This window comes from Phyllostomus hastatus, unplaced genomic scaffold (genome assembly GCF_019186645.2).
Source record: "Phyllostomus hastatus isolate PE091 unplaced genomic scaffold, TTU_PhHast_1.1 phas_scaffold_182, whole genome shotgun sequence".
In the NCBI taxonomy this organism is placed as follows: Eukaryota; Metazoa; Chordata; class Mammalia; order Chiroptera; family Phyllostomidae; genus Phyllostomus; species Phyllostomus hastatus.
Window position 1 is genome coordinate 10,000,001 of NW_025334013.1, and position 15,980 is coordinate 10,015,980.

The 15,980-nt window shown below is 59.8% G+C and overlaps 1 protein-coding gene across 6 annotated transcripts in view; it reads left to right on the forward strand.

Annotated features, from left to right (window-relative positions):
* The window catches only part of ARHGEF10L (Rho guanine nucleotide exchange factor 10 like), a 152,931-nt gene that overhangs the window by 60,745 nt on the left and 76,206 nt on the right, over nucleotides 1-15,980 (forward strand). For all 6 annotated transcript variants that reach the window (XM_045859792.1, XM_045859790.1, XM_045859797.1 and 3 more), the window contains exons 5-7: nucleotides 9,844-9,935; nucleotides 11,542-11,625; nucleotides 15,213-15,382. In XM_045859792.1, the coding sequence (XP_045715748.1) occupies nucleotides 9,844-9,935; nucleotides 11,542-11,625; nucleotides 15,213-15,382 (346 nt within the window). The remainder of the gene's footprint in view (nucleotides 1-9,843; nucleotides 9,936-11,541; nucleotides 11,626-15,212; nucleotides 15,383-15,980) is intronic.

The window sequence follows — 15,980 nt, forward strand, 5'->3', positions numbered from 1 at the left end:
TCTGGCAGATTAGGAACCGAGGCTGAGAGAGCTGGGGTAGTTTACCCAAGATCTCACAGGGCCTCACACAGGTAAGTGGCAGGGCTGGAGCTCACCCGGCTGACCCCCGCAGCAGTCCCTGGGAGCCCGCAGGGTTGGCCTTTCCTGGCGGCCTTTGCGGCCGGTGCACTCACAACCAGCCCTCGCCCTCGAGGGGGGGAACCGTGCATGGCTGGAGGAGCAGCCCCGGGCTCCCAGTGGTCGCTGGCTTCCTGTGTTTCCCTGGACACAGCCCCCACCTCTCACCCCCACTCAGCACTCGGAGCTATTTGCTTTTCCTGTGAGTTTGCTGCCACCCCAGAGGGCCCCTGCCCCCTCAGCCTTTCCTGTTGGGTCAGGCCGTTGGCTCCTGGCCCGGCTCATAGGGGCGCCCGGGAGGTACCAGTTTTGCCCCTTCCTGGGTTTATCCAGACAAGATGGATCATGCTGCCCACTGGCCAGCATCTCTCAGCTGGACCTGGACCCTGAGGGGAGCAGGTGGGCCGCTGGATTCCCGGAAGGGCCAAGGAGCCCGTTGTCCCTGGGCGCATCAGATGCTGACCAGGTCAGCCAGGAGGAGGTGAGGCTCAGGCAGCAGCGTTTGCACGGAGCGGAGACCGGCTGGAGCGCCTGCCTGCAGCCTGGCCGTGGCCCTGTGGCTCCGGAGGCCTGTGGGAGGGGAGCCTGGTGAGCAGCTGGTCACTTCAGCCACTCCAGAAGGCTGGAGTGGCCCCCAGCTCCCTGAGGAAATTCTCCCTGGGGCAATCAGGGTTTTCCGGATTGCTGCAGACCCAGCCTGGGGGTGTTTGGAACCCGGGGCATGGCCTTAAACTTGCCATTTTCCCAGATCTCAAGTGCGCATAGCCTTCTGTGTCCCGTCCTGCAGGGCCCATGTGGGACCTGAGGCTGGGCAGGGGTCAGCTCCCCACGGTGCGGTCCCTCATGGAAGACCTTCTGTGGCCCCTCGCCAGTCCCTAAATGGGAAAAGCTGTACGTTTGCTTTTTCTACTTTTCCACCCTGGTTAAGTGGATTTCCACACCGGAGCTGTGGCCTTTGGACCACAGGCCCTTTGGGAACCCAGTATAAAGGCCACATGGTCTCTCCCCCGGAAAAGGTACACCCTGTTCTTTTGTGACAATGGGGACCCTCTCAGGAAGCTTGTGAGGTCCATCCCAGACCCCTGGAGCAGTAGGAGGGTTCTGCCCCCTGCAGCTGCTATGGCCGGCGCCTGGCATAGGCGGCACCAAAAGCTCGCGCGTGCGCAGACTTCACGGTTTATGCGGCCTGTCTGCACACGTCTCGATTTCATTCTCCTAACTGTGGTAGGCGGAATGACGTCACCGCCCTCCCCCGGAGATGTCCACGTTCCAATACCCGGAACCTGTGAAATGTTACCCTGTGTGGCAAGGGCACTTTCTGACGTGATTGCCTTAGGGACCTTGAAACGGGGAGGCTTCCCTGGATTGTCCGGTCAACCCAATGGGCTCGCAGGGGTCCCTGTGAGAGGGGGGGCCAGAGGGAGGGTCAGAGTCAGGAAACACCGAGCACGCCTTGCTGTTGGCTTCGAGATGGAGGAGGGGGCCATGAGCCAAGGGGTCCAGGCTGCCTGCAGGAGCTGGAGAAAGACAAGGGGGAGGACTCTCTCCCGGAGCCCCCCGAGGGAGCCCAGCACTGTCAGCACCCTGCCGTTAGTCTGGTGAAACCCACTTCGGACATCGGACCCCCCTCCACAGCCGTCAGATGGTAAATTTGCGTTGTGTGAGTCACCAAGCTTGTGGTAGTTTGTCCCAGCAGCGACAGGAGTAAGAGCAGTACTTGGACACGACGGCCCTGGAGAGAGGGAATGATCACGGGCCCATAGTGCAGACCCCGGAGGTGCAGCCACTGGTCCGGGGGCTGCGCTGGCACCCGGGCTGACAGCTCGAGGTCAGGGTCTCTGTCTGATCTTCCTGCACAGGTCCCCTGTCCACCCAGGACAGGGCTGGGCCTGCCCTTGGTCAGTGTTCTGCTGGCTGGTTGTCCTCCGTGCCCTTGACCTCCATCCTTGATCCTCTCATCATGCACGTCCTTACTGAGCGCCTGTGAGGCGGCAGGCGCTGCGGCGGTGACCCAGGATGAAACAGTCCCTGCCCTCGGATGCGGGTGGGGGGGCTGAGGTTCAGTGCAGGGCTGAGTTCTTCGCACGCGCCCCGCCGGGTGTGTGCATGGGCTCCAGAGCCAGATAATGACGGTCTGCCTGTGATCTGTACTTCTCATCCACTGTACCCGGTTCAAAGACCCTAGGCTGCCTTATCTCATCGGCCCTCTCACAGGCGGGCCCGTCACAGTTTCCATGTATATGTGGAAACAGGTGCCAAGAGGGCCTGTCAGCAGCCCGAGGTCACGGGGCTGAGGTGAGGCAGAGCCCCGTCTGCCTCCAGAACCGGTCCTCCAACCCCTCCCTCGGAGAGCTGGCTGGGACCCCGCCCGCCCTCTAGGTCAGCTCCCCTGTACATCAGCTCCTCGACCCAGGACCGTATCTGCTACATTTCCTCCCTGTACAGTGGAACAATAGACCCACCCGATGGAGCCCTTGGGAGGAGGAAATGAGGTGTCAGGACAGATGCTTAGTCAGTGAGCTGCTCTTTATCACTGTCCCCAACGGGTGTGGACCTGCCTGGAGCAGGACTCCCGAGCACAGGGGACCCGTGCTGCCCAGAGCATCACTCACCTTAGATGTGTGATCTTTCTTTCTTTTTCTTTCTTCCTTCCTTTCTTCCTTTCTTTCTTTCTCTTTCTCTCTTTCTCTCTCTTTCTTTTTAAAAGACTTTATTTATTTATTTCTAGAGAGGGGAGAGAGAGAGAGAGAGAGAGAGAGAGAGAGAAAGATCAATGTGCGGTTGCTGGGGGTCATGGCCTGCAACCCAGGCATGTACCTTGACTGGGAATCGAACCTGCAACACCTTGGTTTGCAGCCTGCGCGCAACCCACTGAGCTACACCAGCCGGGTCTGCTTGCCTGCCTGCCTTCCTTCCTTCCTTCTTCCTTCCTTCCTTCCTTCCTTCCTTCCCCCTCCCTCCTTCCCTCCCTCCCGTCTTCTCTTCACCCCCCTTCTTTTTCCTTCGCAGTGGTTATGCATATTTATTGTAGAAACGTTGGAAAGTACAGAAAATGATAGACTAGGAGCAAGCTTCAGCTCTACCACTGCGTGTTTCCGCCCAGCTGCTTTGCTATGCACATATACAAGTGTACATATATTTATAGAACCACGGTTTTATTACACATACTGTTTCATGGCTCACTTGGTGACCTAATTACACAGCGCGAGCATTTTCCCATGGGAACCTGTGTTCTTCAGAGCCCTCGGGGTCCTTGATAAGTTACTGCTGAGGGCGCAGCGCCTGTGCGCGGTCCAACTGTCGCGCCCGGTGCCCTGGAGAGGTCAGGGAGGAAGGCGGGTGCGCCGCAGAGCAGAAGGCCCGAGGCGTGGCCTGGGTCAGCCTCTGGGGCTGTGGGGCCAGGCTCCTGGGTTGGGATGGTTCCCCGGGGGGCCTGGGTGTTCAGTCCCCACGGTGGGGGCAGGCGGGGTGTGTTCTGGATGCTACTCGGGGGGCCCCTTTCCAGACTCCCCCTGGGGGCTCCTCACCGCTCCTACTTCATGCAGGAAGTGACGTGTGACCGTGGTGGGGTGGCACAGGCAGGCGCACTGGGTCCCGGAGCCCCTCTGGATATGAGGGGTGGCTGGGCCGCAGCGTGAGGAGATGGACGCACCTGGGGACCCTGTAACGGGAGAAGGGGTGGGGGACAGGATGGGGACGGGAAGTAGCACACCGGGAGGATCAACTGTGTGCCAGACCCTGTCTTAGTATTTTATATGCCTTCTTTATTCACTGCTTAGCAGAACCCTAAGAGGAAGGAGGTATCGCTGCCCCATTTCACTGCTGTGGAAACTGAGGCACAGAGAGGGCTACGTGCTTTGCCTGCATCATCTCATTTCGTCCCCCAGTAGGGAGTGAATCGCTCATTCGCCCCATTCTACAAGAGCGCCGGATGTTCAGTGACTGCCCTGTGCTCAGGGCCAAGCGGCAGAGCTGTGGTTCGATCCAGGCCTGTTGGCTCCAGAGTGTTCTCACCACACCTCAAGCCCAGTAGCCCCGGTTCTCGACCCCGGGTGCACATCGCACCCAGTGGGAGTTTTAAAGACACCGGTGCCGGGGCCCCTCTGGACCCGCGGATCAGAACCACCCTGGCAGGGGCCTGGGCACCTGCCATGGGCAGCTGCCTGGAATCATCCGAGCAGACCCTCTGGCTGTGACGTGGTACAGGAACTAGAGAAAAGGTGGCTTTATCTCAGTTTAACGTTCTTGCCTTCCTTTTGTGTCTCTCGGACTTGGGGATAGTGCACTTGGTGGTGGGGGGGAATGTCGGCAGGGGGCGGGGGGCTGCTCTGAGCAGGCCCCCCCGGGCGGGCCACAGATTGGGCTTCACTCAGGGCCTTATAAGGCAAAGGTTATTCTGGTCCTCTGTATTCGCCAAAGGTGGAATTCCCGCCCCCCCCGCCCCATTAGTCATACCTTGTCTTGGAAAAGGCCCCGGAATGCCCTGCGTGCCGGGGGCCCAGCGAGGGACCCTCAGGCCGTTCTGGGTTTGGGGGGTCTTCTCCTTGACCACCCCCACTCTGCAGGCCCTGGGAAAGGACCCTGTGGGATATGTTGTCATTGCGATTCGCCGAGAACCTGAGGCCTGCACCTGCAGCTGTGGGGCTTCTTGTCTTTGAAATAGGCCGGGAGCGGGGGGGGACATCGGCCCCCACTGAGCGTCCACCCTGGGCCAGGGCTGATGGAACAGGGTGACCGGGACAGGGGACAGGGCAGGTCCTCGCTGTCACCGGGGGCTCACTCCCCTCTTGTCCCTGGTTTGTTACTGGTGACACAGGAGGCGGGCACAGAAAGTGCCCCGAGCACCGTGGTGCCTTCTGGGGCACTTGACCGAGGTCTGGTCAGTGAGCCCTGTCGCCGGCCACCTGGGAGAGGTCTTTTTGTCTGTCGGCCTCTGCCTCCTTTTCATCAACCTTGTTATTCTCAGTCCCTCTCCGTTTCCGTAGTCTTGGCACCTTTCCTTTATATCTGGTGGGCGGTGGCCCTGCCTTGTCAGTCTGCCGTCAGTAGCCGGCCTTTCTCTCCTGTGCAAGCTGGGAGGCCTTAGCATGCAGGAAGCTCAGATAAGGGTGAGCTAATTGGCCTCTTATTGCTTTTTATGGCTCTTTCATTATCTGGGGAGGCCCCAGATGGAGTGTTTGCTTACAGGGAGAATTAGACTCCCCAGCCCCTCAGCAGCCGGGAGAGGCTGCCCACGGCACCCCCTACCCCCCGCCCCTGGCCCTGTGAGTGCAGGGTGGGCCGGTGGCCTTGGCCCGATGGGGCAAGGTGGGAGGAGGCATCCCGGGCTCACTTCTTGCCAGGCCCTTTTCCTCCCTTGCCTGGGAGGCCTTTTCCTCCATCTGCATCTGCCTGGGCCACTCCGGCCTGGGGGCAGCAGGGCTCTGTCCCTTGCTGGCCAGGTGGCCTGGGGCTAGGGACTTCCTGTTTGTGAAATAGTCAGAATAAGACATGCACTTGTCCCCAGGCATTTAACACAGCCTGGACGCAGAGTAGATGCCAGCAAAATACAGGGTGGGGGTGCATGGTGGTCTCCGGCCACTCTAGGAAGACCTGCCCACCCAGAGGCACTGGTCTCTTCCCTCCCTTGGGGCTCCCAGGGTCTCTGTTTGCCTCAGCCATGGAGGCAGTGCGGATGGGCATGAAGGTGACTTCTCTGTGCTGTGGGATCCCCACTCCTCAGCCCAGGAAGCCGGGACCGGCACCTGGACTGGCTGGTCCATGGAAGTGAGCCCAGACTAGCTTCTCCGACGGTGCAGATGGCTGAGCTCTGTGCTGTCTTGTATGATGGTCACGAGCCACATGTGGCTATTTCAAATGAAGTTAGTTAAAATTAAGTGTGCTCTGTTCTGGTAATGCACAGCCCAGAGGCTCATGCTTGCAGCCCCACCCTGGATTTCCATATGTCATAAAGTATTTCCAGGTCCCTGCGAAAGCTGCCTGACCTCATCCAAAAATACCCACCCAGTCCCGCTGCCCCTGGACGCTGTCTTTAGAGCCTGCCCAGGGCCTTCTCGGGGATTCTCTGGGTGACCTGCACTGCAGCCCAGCGGCTGGGCGTCACGCGGCACGTCCAGTATTTTTGTAGCAGCCTCTTTGCCAGGGACGTTTTTGCCACGAGCATTTTTGCCACGTAACTAATTGACCATAAGGCACTTTTGCCACGAGAGAGATAAAATCGTGACAAACAAAGGAGGGATATGAAAATGAGTAACAGGCCCTGGCCGGGTCATTCAGCGGTTTAGAGCGTCGTCCCGTTGCACCAAAGTTGCAGGTTCGATCAGCGGTCAGGGCACGTACAAGGATCCACCAATGAATGCATAACTCAGTGGAACAACAGATTGATGTTTCTCTCTCCCTTCTGTCTCTCTCTAAAATCAATAAATAATAAAAAAATGAATAGCCGAATTAAAAAGGCCACTGAGCCATACAAAAGATCGGAGTCTATTTAGAAGGTGTGTGGATTCATGGCAGTCCCGTGCAAGCACCTGATTGGACTTGGTGGGTCGCGTCTGAGCACCCGGGTGCGCCCTGTGGGAAGTGCGGGCTCGGCTCTGCGCCCTCCAAGGCGGCTCTCGGTGCGTCCTTTCCTCTCCTCCCGACGCGGCGTGTTTCAAAACAAGCAGCCGACTGCTGGGCGGGTGGTTTTCTGGAAGAAGCGCACACTGTTTGAAGAGCATCCCTGTTTCACTATTTCCCCCACCGGTTTGTCAATGGAGAAATGAAGCCAAATTGACAACTGGCTCAAATACATTTTTAGTTTGCCAAAGGCGGCTGGTTCGTCAGTGGAGAAATGAAACCAACAACAACACACCAACCGCATTTTATCCCTTTTTACGGCCCCGTTGCCTTACGGCTAGTTAGTTTTGTGGTGCAAGTGTTCGTGGCAAAATGTCCAGCACAAAAACACCTGGAACCCTCACGATTTCTTTTGGACGAAGACTTGGACTTGTGTTTCTGACTCTATGCTGGGTGCTATTTGTCCCTTAAAAAAAACAACCCAGCCACCACGCTAAATAGTCTAGCGAGGTGCAGTGACCTTGTGTCATGGTGAATCCGTGGTCTCAGTCAACGTTCAAATGTAAGCCCCCTACTCCTGGTTGAAAGGGCACACACTTTGTCGGCAGGCAGCCTGGGCTGTGGGTCCCAGCTCCCTCTGATGGCACCAAGTGACGCTGGTAAGTCGTCGTTAAGTCTCTGCAAGCCCCCGTTTCCCCATCTGCAGCAACAAGGCTGATGATGCCTAATACGCGCTGTTGTGCAATGAAACACGCAGATGCGGGGGCGGGGGCAAAAGTAGGTTTACACTTGTGAGCATAGGAAACAGAGCTTATTCTTGTTATTATTAGTTAATGATTGTACTATCTGCACAGTATTCCAGCTGTAAACCTGCTTTTGCCCGCCCCTGCATAAGCAAAGCAGAGCAAGCAGGACCTCCCAGGTATGTCATCATGGTCACCAGCTGTCACAGTTAAGGTCTCAAAGCAAACTTTCAACCAGACTCTGCCCGACCTGCACGTCGACTCCGGCTGGAACGGTCGGGTTCTGTCGGAGCATTTTGGAGTGGCTGCCTCCAGCACCGTCTGAGCAGGCGCTGGCCCACAGAAGCAGCTGGTGGGGGGTTGGGGCTCAGGTGGCTCCCTTCATCCCAGCAGCCCCTCCCGGTGCAGACCAGCCCCGCCCCCTCTTGGCATTTTCTTCCTGTTGGTGGAAAGCCTTCCCCCTCGAGGACTGAGTCCCTCACCCCAGGGCGACACTGCTGACTCCTGGCTGGGAACCTGGAGCTGAGATTAGCTTCTCCAATAGGTGACTTAGACCTGCATTGTCCTGTGCAGTGGCCACTAGCCCCATGGAGCTGTTGAAAATAAAATTGAGTTCCTTAGTCACAGTGGTCCCACCAGCCACATCCCAAGTGCCCAGCAGCCACGTGAGGCTCACGGGGCAGCATAGACGTTTCCACGACCACAGTTGCCCGGGCTCTGTTACCCAAGACGCAGTCATGAGAACCCGGCTTCGGGGCCAGGCAAGTGGGCTCCATCGTCTTGGCTCTGCCTCTCACGGGCAGCGTGATCTTGGGCAGGTCCCTCTGCCTGCCGCCCGCAGCACAGGGAGGGTGAAGGCCAAGGGCCCACTCACGGGATGTTGCTCATTCTCCTCCCTCCCTTCTCCCTGCACTGACCTGGGCGTCATCTCCCCCGACCCCATCCTCCACTAAGGGCTGAAGGCTTGAGTATCAGGAAGTTCAAGTGAAGTCTTTTTTTTTTTTTAAAGATTTTAAAAAATATTTTGTTTATTTATTTTTTAGAGAGGGAATGGAGGAAGAAGGAGAGAGAGAGAGAAACATCAATGTGCGATTGCTGGGGGCCGTGGCCTGCAACCCAGGCATGTGCCCTGACAGGGAACCGAACCTGCGATACTTTGGTTCGCAGCCCGCGCTCAATCCACTGAGCTACGCCAGCCAGGGCTTCAAGTCAAGTCTTGACCTCAGCGGCTGCTGTCTTGGACAGTTGCAGGCCTCTGCCCTCTGGATGGGCAGCTGTGGCCCTTGTGTTCTGAGCGTGGGCTTTAAAACACACACACACACACACACACACACACACACACACACACACACACCCTCCCTCTTTCGGTTGCACTAGTTCCAGACTGACAGGAAAGCTGTAATGGTAGCACATAGGGTTCTACCGACCCCCTCACCCCGCTTTCTCGTTGTTAGCATCTCACGTGACCAGGGAACATTTGTCAAAACTAAGGAACCATGGAACCGTTCACTGAGCTCCAGGCTCGATCTGGTTTCTGCCCACGTCCTTCTTCTGCTCCAGGATCCCGTCCAGGACCCCAGGTTGCCTGTGGGTGTCGTTTAGCCTGCTCCGGTCTGCGACAGCGTCTCAGGTCTCTCTTGGTGTTTGTGACCGTGACAGCACCGAGCAGCGGTGGGCAGGGATTCCGTGGCGTGTCCCCCGGTCTGCGCTCGTCTGGCGGGTTTCTCCGGGTTGGACTGGGGTGATGGGCTTGGGTGAGAAAACTGCAGAGGTGGGCGCCCTCCTCGTGTTGCATCATGTCGGGGTGTGGGGTGTGGTGTCCGAGTGACGTCACCGGAGAGGGTCACGTGGTCACTCGGTCCGCGTGGGGTCTGCTGTATCCCCACCGTTTCCTTCTGCGTGTCCGCTCCCGGGAAGCGGGTGCCTGAGTCCAGCCCGTTCTCAGGTGTGTGGGGGGATTAAGCTCTGTCTCCCACTCGTGGTTTTGCAAACCTTTGCAAGGCCTCGTTTCTCCCAGCAGGCGGGTCCCCCAGCCTGGCCTGCAACTCCCTGTGGGCGAACTGGGGGGGGGGATGGGGGCTCCCAATGAACCTGTGCCGGAGGGAAGACGGGTGCCCATGCCTGGGGAGCACTTGGCCTTGGTCGCTGTGGTATATGTGATCTTCATGCGGTTAAAGCAGCAGGTCGGCCTGTGGGGCCTTCTAAAGGAGAGGAAGGGGCTCGTCCGAGGCCTCTGAAGCTTCCTGACCGACGGCCTTGGGGGCGAGAGGCTCCCGTCCTCGGCCCACCCCTACCCATCACAAGCTCTGCTGTCCTGCTGAGGGGTTGCTGGAGGCTTCAAGAGCAGGCTCTCTCCGTCTCTCCTGCCACCAGAAGCTCTGTCCTCCTCCCTTTTGGCTCACTGGCACTGTGTCTCGGCCCACAGGGTGCCGGCTGTGGTGAGCAATGGAGATGCTGTGGACGCAGCTTTGCCCGGGGTCCGGCGCTCCAGCTGGAAGCGGAAGAGCTCCCGTCGAAGTAAGTCCCCCGCCCCGCCCCAGGCCTTAGACCCAGGAGGGAGGTGCCAGGATAACCCCAGAGTCCCTCACTCTAAGCCGAGAGCGCTGACATGGGCCCACGTGAGCTGAGGGGCCGTCCTCACTGGGTGGCAGTTCAGAGACATTCAGGTCACTGCCCAAGCTTGGCAGTTGCCCCCATTTGTCCTGAGAGCCTCGGTCCAGGAGTGGACCGCACATTCAGTCGCTTATGGGTTCCCCAAATACTTCCAGAACAGTTGGTGGGTGTCCCCCTGTGACCAAGGTGAGTTTCCTCTGGGAGCAGGGCCAGGCGCACAGGCAGGCAGGCAGGCAGGCACTGCAGAGAGTGCAGGTGGCGGAGTGGGGAGTATCCGTGAGCCCTGAAGGCAGAGAGCCAGGGAGTAGGGCTCAGGGGACGGGTGTCCAGGCAGAGGGGACGCCTGGCACTGGGGATCAGTGAGCACCAAAGGCCCAACAGGGACGGGCGAGGCTGCCCGCTCCCCAGCTCCTCCTGGGCCTCAGGGGTCAGACTTTTTTTAAGGCAACTGGGAGCTGGGAGAGGCCGAGGCTGCAGCCACATTTGCATTTCAATTCAGTCACCGTGGGGTGGGGGCGTAGCTAGGAGATAGGGAGACACGGTGGGGTGGGCTGCATCCCCATGAGGAGGCTGGGGGGAGAGGGAGGCCCGTGGCCAGACAGAGGTGGGCAGGTCTGCAGCCACGTGGGAGGCAGAGTCCGTGGTGGGAGGGAGCGGTCGTGGGACGAGGCTCCGACAGGGCTCTGGGGCCCCGGGACGGCTGGAAGCATCACAGTTAGATAGAGTGGCGGGGACCTCGGAGGCCAGCAGGTCCCATGCCTTCCTGGGGGGTTGTGGGGCGAGGACAGGCTCCCATCAGGGGTGGGGACTGGCTTTCAAAACCCTCGCTCTGCAGGGGCCCTATGCCCCTCAAAAGAGCAGAGAGTGGGCACACAGTTTTGGGGGGTGAGCTTAAATTTTGTATCTAGGAGGGTGCTACCCTGGGCTGGGTGCATGCCCTGACGTGCTGGGTTGACCTCCCAGTGAAATGTTTGGGGAGGGCTGTGCTCATTTGCTGACTGTTCACCTATCAGGGCTCTGCCGGCTGAGTTTGGGGGGGCTCTTCTTAATCCCACTCTCCAAATCCAGCCTCCTCCCTTTATTTCCACTACCCACTGGAGCTAGTTTGCCCTCCCCTGCCTCTGGCTGGGAGGTGGCTCCTTCTAGGGTAATGCTGGGGGCCTGGGCAACGGAGGATGCCCGTGGCCCCAGGTGCTGGGTCTGCGTCATGCTCCCGGCAGGTGCTCACAGCAGCTGCCTGTCGGCCAGATGGGCGGGCACGTGGGTGGCAGGGAGGCAAATGGGGTCTTCCTCGGTCGCTGGGAGGGTGCCTTGGAGAGGCTGGGGGCGGGGAGGAGGCGAACCAGTGTCCTCCTAGCGCCGCGGGGCAGGCGCTCCCCAGGGCCCGCGCCGCCTGATGCTGGCCGGGGAGCTGCCAGCTGGTGCAGCCTGATGTCAGTCTGGCGGCCGCCTCCGCCCGGGCCGCCGCGGCCTTATTCGTGCTCTTTCCCTCCCCCTTCTTCGCTCCCAGTCGACCGCTTCACTTTCCCTGCCCTGGAAGAAGATGTGATTTACGACGACGTCCCGTGTGAGAACCTGGATGCCCTTCAGCCCGGTAGGGCCCCTTTCACGCTTCCTCGCGGCTTTGGGGATGCGGTGGGAGGGGCGGGAACTGGGGAGGGTCTCCTTTTATTCCCCTCCCTCCCAACTCAGCCCATTGCCCCTCCTTCCTGCTTTTAAAAACCGCCGTAGTTCTCCAGGGAGAGTCCGGAGACGGCTGGGGGCGGGGCCGGTCGGGGGCGTGGCGTGGCGTGGCGGGGGCGGGGTTAGGGCCTCGAGGCGGGGGCTCTCCGGCTGAGGGCCCCTACCCCTCCAAGTCCTTTCACCCCTCCAAACCTGGATTCCTCCCTCAGGAAACTGGGGTAGTAGTCTGGGCTTCCCAGGCCTGCAGGGAAAGGGAGGGACAGCTGGTTCAAGCTGAGTGGTGGAGCAGGGACCGCCGGAAAGCCTGCGCCCTGCTCTGGGGTGAGGCCCTCAGTGGGCCAGAAAGGCGCGGAGCCGGTGGCCTCAGCGGGGAACGCGGGTGGGGGGGGCGTGAGCCCTTCTGGAGCTGGGCCCTGCTTACTCATCCGGGGGAGGAGTATTTGTCACCAGTCCATCTTTGCTTGAGCACATTAGGCCAGCGACACTTGTGTTTGTCTTCTGTACTCTGCTTTGAATCTTTGATTTGGGGTATATTATGTCCTCATTCCTCGAAGAAATTGCAGAGGCAGGCTTGGGATTCGAACCCGGGTCATTCTGACTTCAAGTCCAGCACTGTCCCCTACCCCAGGACGACATGGGCAATATTTGCTCCCACTGTTCAATCAACCTCGTGAGGCTGACAGGGCTGGGCTTATGGCTCCGGCTGACAGTCGCATCAGAGAGGTCAAGCCACCAGCCCCAGATCACACAGCCAGGGTTTTCTGGACATCTGCCTGACTCTGCCTTTTCCACCACACTATTCTGCCTGCCTTCAGGGGCTCCCCATGTCGGGGAAACACAGCCTCTGCTTTTGAGGAGCTTCTCCATCCTGGGGCCGTGTGCAGCCCAATGGGAGAGACGGACAGACATGACGAGGCCTGAGGGCCCCCAGAGCCACACTCCCGACTCCTGTCCCAGCACCAGGGACAGAGGGGCCGAGGACAGGTGCCTCCCTTTGCAGGCCCAGGAGGTGCCTGCACCCCTGGGTGTAGCTCACTGGAACCCAGGAGAGGTGGGGAACGGGCACGCTGTATAGGGAGGGAGGGGGTCTTGTAGGAGCGTCCCAACCCAGGGGACCTGTGGCCTAAGACCAGTCCTTTAACCTCTTTGGGCTGTTTTCCCACCTGAATGAGATCAAGCAACTAACTGCGTGGTCCCTCGCCTGCCCTGAGCACTCTTGTGTCCCCAGGGTGTGGGGACAGGGGGTGCTCCCGCTGTGGGCAGTCCACACTGAGGGGCTGAAGAGCAGCAGCCTGGGCACCCCAGTGCTGAGCCTGCAGATGGAGGCCCCCACCGGCAAGGCCGCAGGAGGGCTGATCGAGACGGCCGTGGCTGGCCCCCCCCGTAGGTCCGCTACCCAGGGACGCTGTTGCCATTAGCATTACACCCGTCAGCACAGGTCTGTGTGGGCTGATGTGGGCTCAGCTGCACTGGGAGAGGAGGTCGTCAGCCACCACGCATGCCAGTGGACCCTCACAGCCCTGGGTTCAAATCTCGGCTCTGCCACTGATTAGGGCAGAGGAGTCTGGTTTCTTTGCATAAAACCAGAATGCCATCCTGTCCTCGCAGGACTTTGGGCAGGGTCACACCAGAACAAGGGGGCTTTGATCTCGAGTCCACCAGTGAAGCTCAAGGCCCCAGGAAGTGGGGGGCGGGGGTCAGGACCACTGTGAGGTCCCCGATGGCTGGGGCATCTGGCGACACTGTGTCCACCGGAGAGAGTCTTTGTAAATGAGCCCAGGGTGGTCCTCAGGATGGAAGGGCTTCGGCGGAAAGCCGTGCGGTGAATGGATGGAGCCCGGCCTAGGAGTCTGCAGCCCCCTCCCCTTCAGGCAGTGACCTGACCCTGGGCAAGTCCCAGGCCTTCTCGGGGTCCTGTTTTCTCATCTGCCTCATAGGAGGGGTGGTCATTTGCACCCCGCTGGCCCAAGAACTGGTGGAGCTTCCACTGCAGTAGCAGGACCATCCACCCAGCCCTGTGAAGGTCACAGCCTAGTCACCAGCTGCTCCACTCCCTGGAGACATTAGTCACTATTATTCTTTTGCTTAAAAATAACCTCCTGCTCCCTGCTGATCCCGGGACCTGAGTTTCCGGCTTAGCCTCAGTGCGTCTCGTTTGTTCTTTGGCTGACGACAGTCTTCCAGACCCCCGCCTCCAGCTTTCCTGCGGGGGGATGGGGGCAGGTGGGGCCTCGAGGCCAGCGCGATGACACCAAGCCCACCCAGGGCCCCCCTGAGTAAAGATCAGCTGCTCTCTGCTGGAGCTTTACGCGTGTGCTTTATTTATGCCACCTTTTGGCGTGTTATTATCACCCCTATTTTGCGGAGAGGTCCCCGAAAACTGAAGCTCCCCACTCCTCAGCACATGTGCTTCCTGAGCAGGGTTTGAAGCCCTTCCCGATGCCATGTTCTCTCTGGGCTGGCAGCAGTGTCTGCACCTGCGTGCGGCGTTGGGAGCCCGGCCTCCCTTCTGTGGGGTGTGCAGTTCGGCTCTGCAGGCAGCAGGCCCAGAAGTGAGTCCCAGGGGCTGAAGGTGAAGCCCCAGATCTCCCAGTGGTGGAGCTGGGGCAGGGCTGGAAGCCCCGTGTTGTCGTCTGGGGACAGTGGCTTCGCACCTCCGCCTGGAAGAAGCACCTTACACTGGACTTGACAGAGATCCCAGGAGTGCCCAGGCCCCGGTGGCACTTGTCTGTCTAGGCTAGTGGGCTCTCAGGTCTTTGTCCCCAAGCTTTTGGTTTAAGGCATTTCCTGTGGGGCTTTGGACTCTGGACCAGGTGCGCCCCCTACTGGACCCTCTTGGATCCATGTGGGAAACGCAGGTCCGGGGGCAGGGTTCTGGCTCATTTAATGCCTGACCATCTCTGTGTTGCCCCCACCATGCTGAGGCCAGAGCTGAGGGCCTGAGTCAGGACTTGGTCCTGGGCCTTCTCTTTCCTACTAAAAAAGGCCTAGGAGCTCCGGCTGGGTGGCTCAGTTGGTTAGAGCATCGTCCCGATGTGCCAAGGTTGTGGGTTTGATCCCCAGTGAGGGCATATACAAGAATCAACCGGTGAATGCGTAAATAAGTGGCACAACAGATTGATGTTTCTCTCTGTCTCTCTCCTTTACCCTTTTCTAAATATCAATCAACAAATTTAAAATACACCTGGGAGGCCCGGGAGGAGCGCTCAGAGCCCAGAAAAGTAGTGCTGACAGTGGGAGGAAGTTACTGAGCCCGGTTGTGTGTCTGGCACAAGGCTTGTGCTTTTCTGCGTTTTCCTGCATCCTCCTCACTTTACTGGGTGGCTGTTGTGTTGCTGTCACCTCTGTTCTGCGGACATGGGGGCAGAGGTGGAGCTCCAAGGCCAAACCACACGCACCCCTACCCACCCCCCAGCATCGCACCAGGGCTCAGACGCTGGGTCCAGTGGGCTTGGCCTCGGTGTCCCCCGCTCACCAGCCCTGTCCCTTGGCCAACAGGGGCGGAGAGGAACCTGCTCTACGAGGACGTGCACCGGGACGGGGCGCCCCGGGAGACGGAGGACCTGGGCTGGAGCTCCAGCGAGTTCGAGAGCTACAGCGAGGACTCAGGGGAGGAGGCCAAGCCCGAGGCAGAGCCCGCCAAGCACCGAGTGTCCTTCCAGCCCAAGGTGAGGGGGCGGGGGTGTCCCTCACCGCAGCCGGGGCACTGCCTCCCGGAGGGGATAATGGGGGTGGTGAGAGCCAGGGCTGCCCGGGAATGCGTGAGAGAGGTGGTGACCCAGGCGCCCCAAAACAAGAGATGACCTGCCGATGCTGCTGTCTGGCCACGGGGAGCCCCGATGCTGGGATGGGCGCGGTCTGCGCCAGGCGCCGCGTCTGTGGCAGATCCCGGCTTTGACCGCGATGCTCGTGCCCTCGGATTGGGCTTCAGAATCCCCCTCGACGCAGGGCTCCAGGCAGCCCAGCCAGCTGATGCGAGTTGGCTCTTGGACCAAGTCAGTTTGGTCCCCCTGCCCTGCACTGGTCTGTGCTCTGGGACCAGCCCAGGACCTCCGGTCCTCCGCCAGGGCAGGTGGACAGGCGGGGGCTGCCGAGGCCGAGGCAGAGCTGCCCGAAAGGCTTCTTCCCACGGCCTGTCGCAGTGCTGTCCAGGCTTTGGTTTCCTCCGCTGACTTCCCGGAGGGAGCCACGGCGAGTGTGAGGAGGGCGGACTGGCTGGTTCCTCCTCTCCTGTGCCAGCCTCACTCCTCCCGTGTATCCTATACA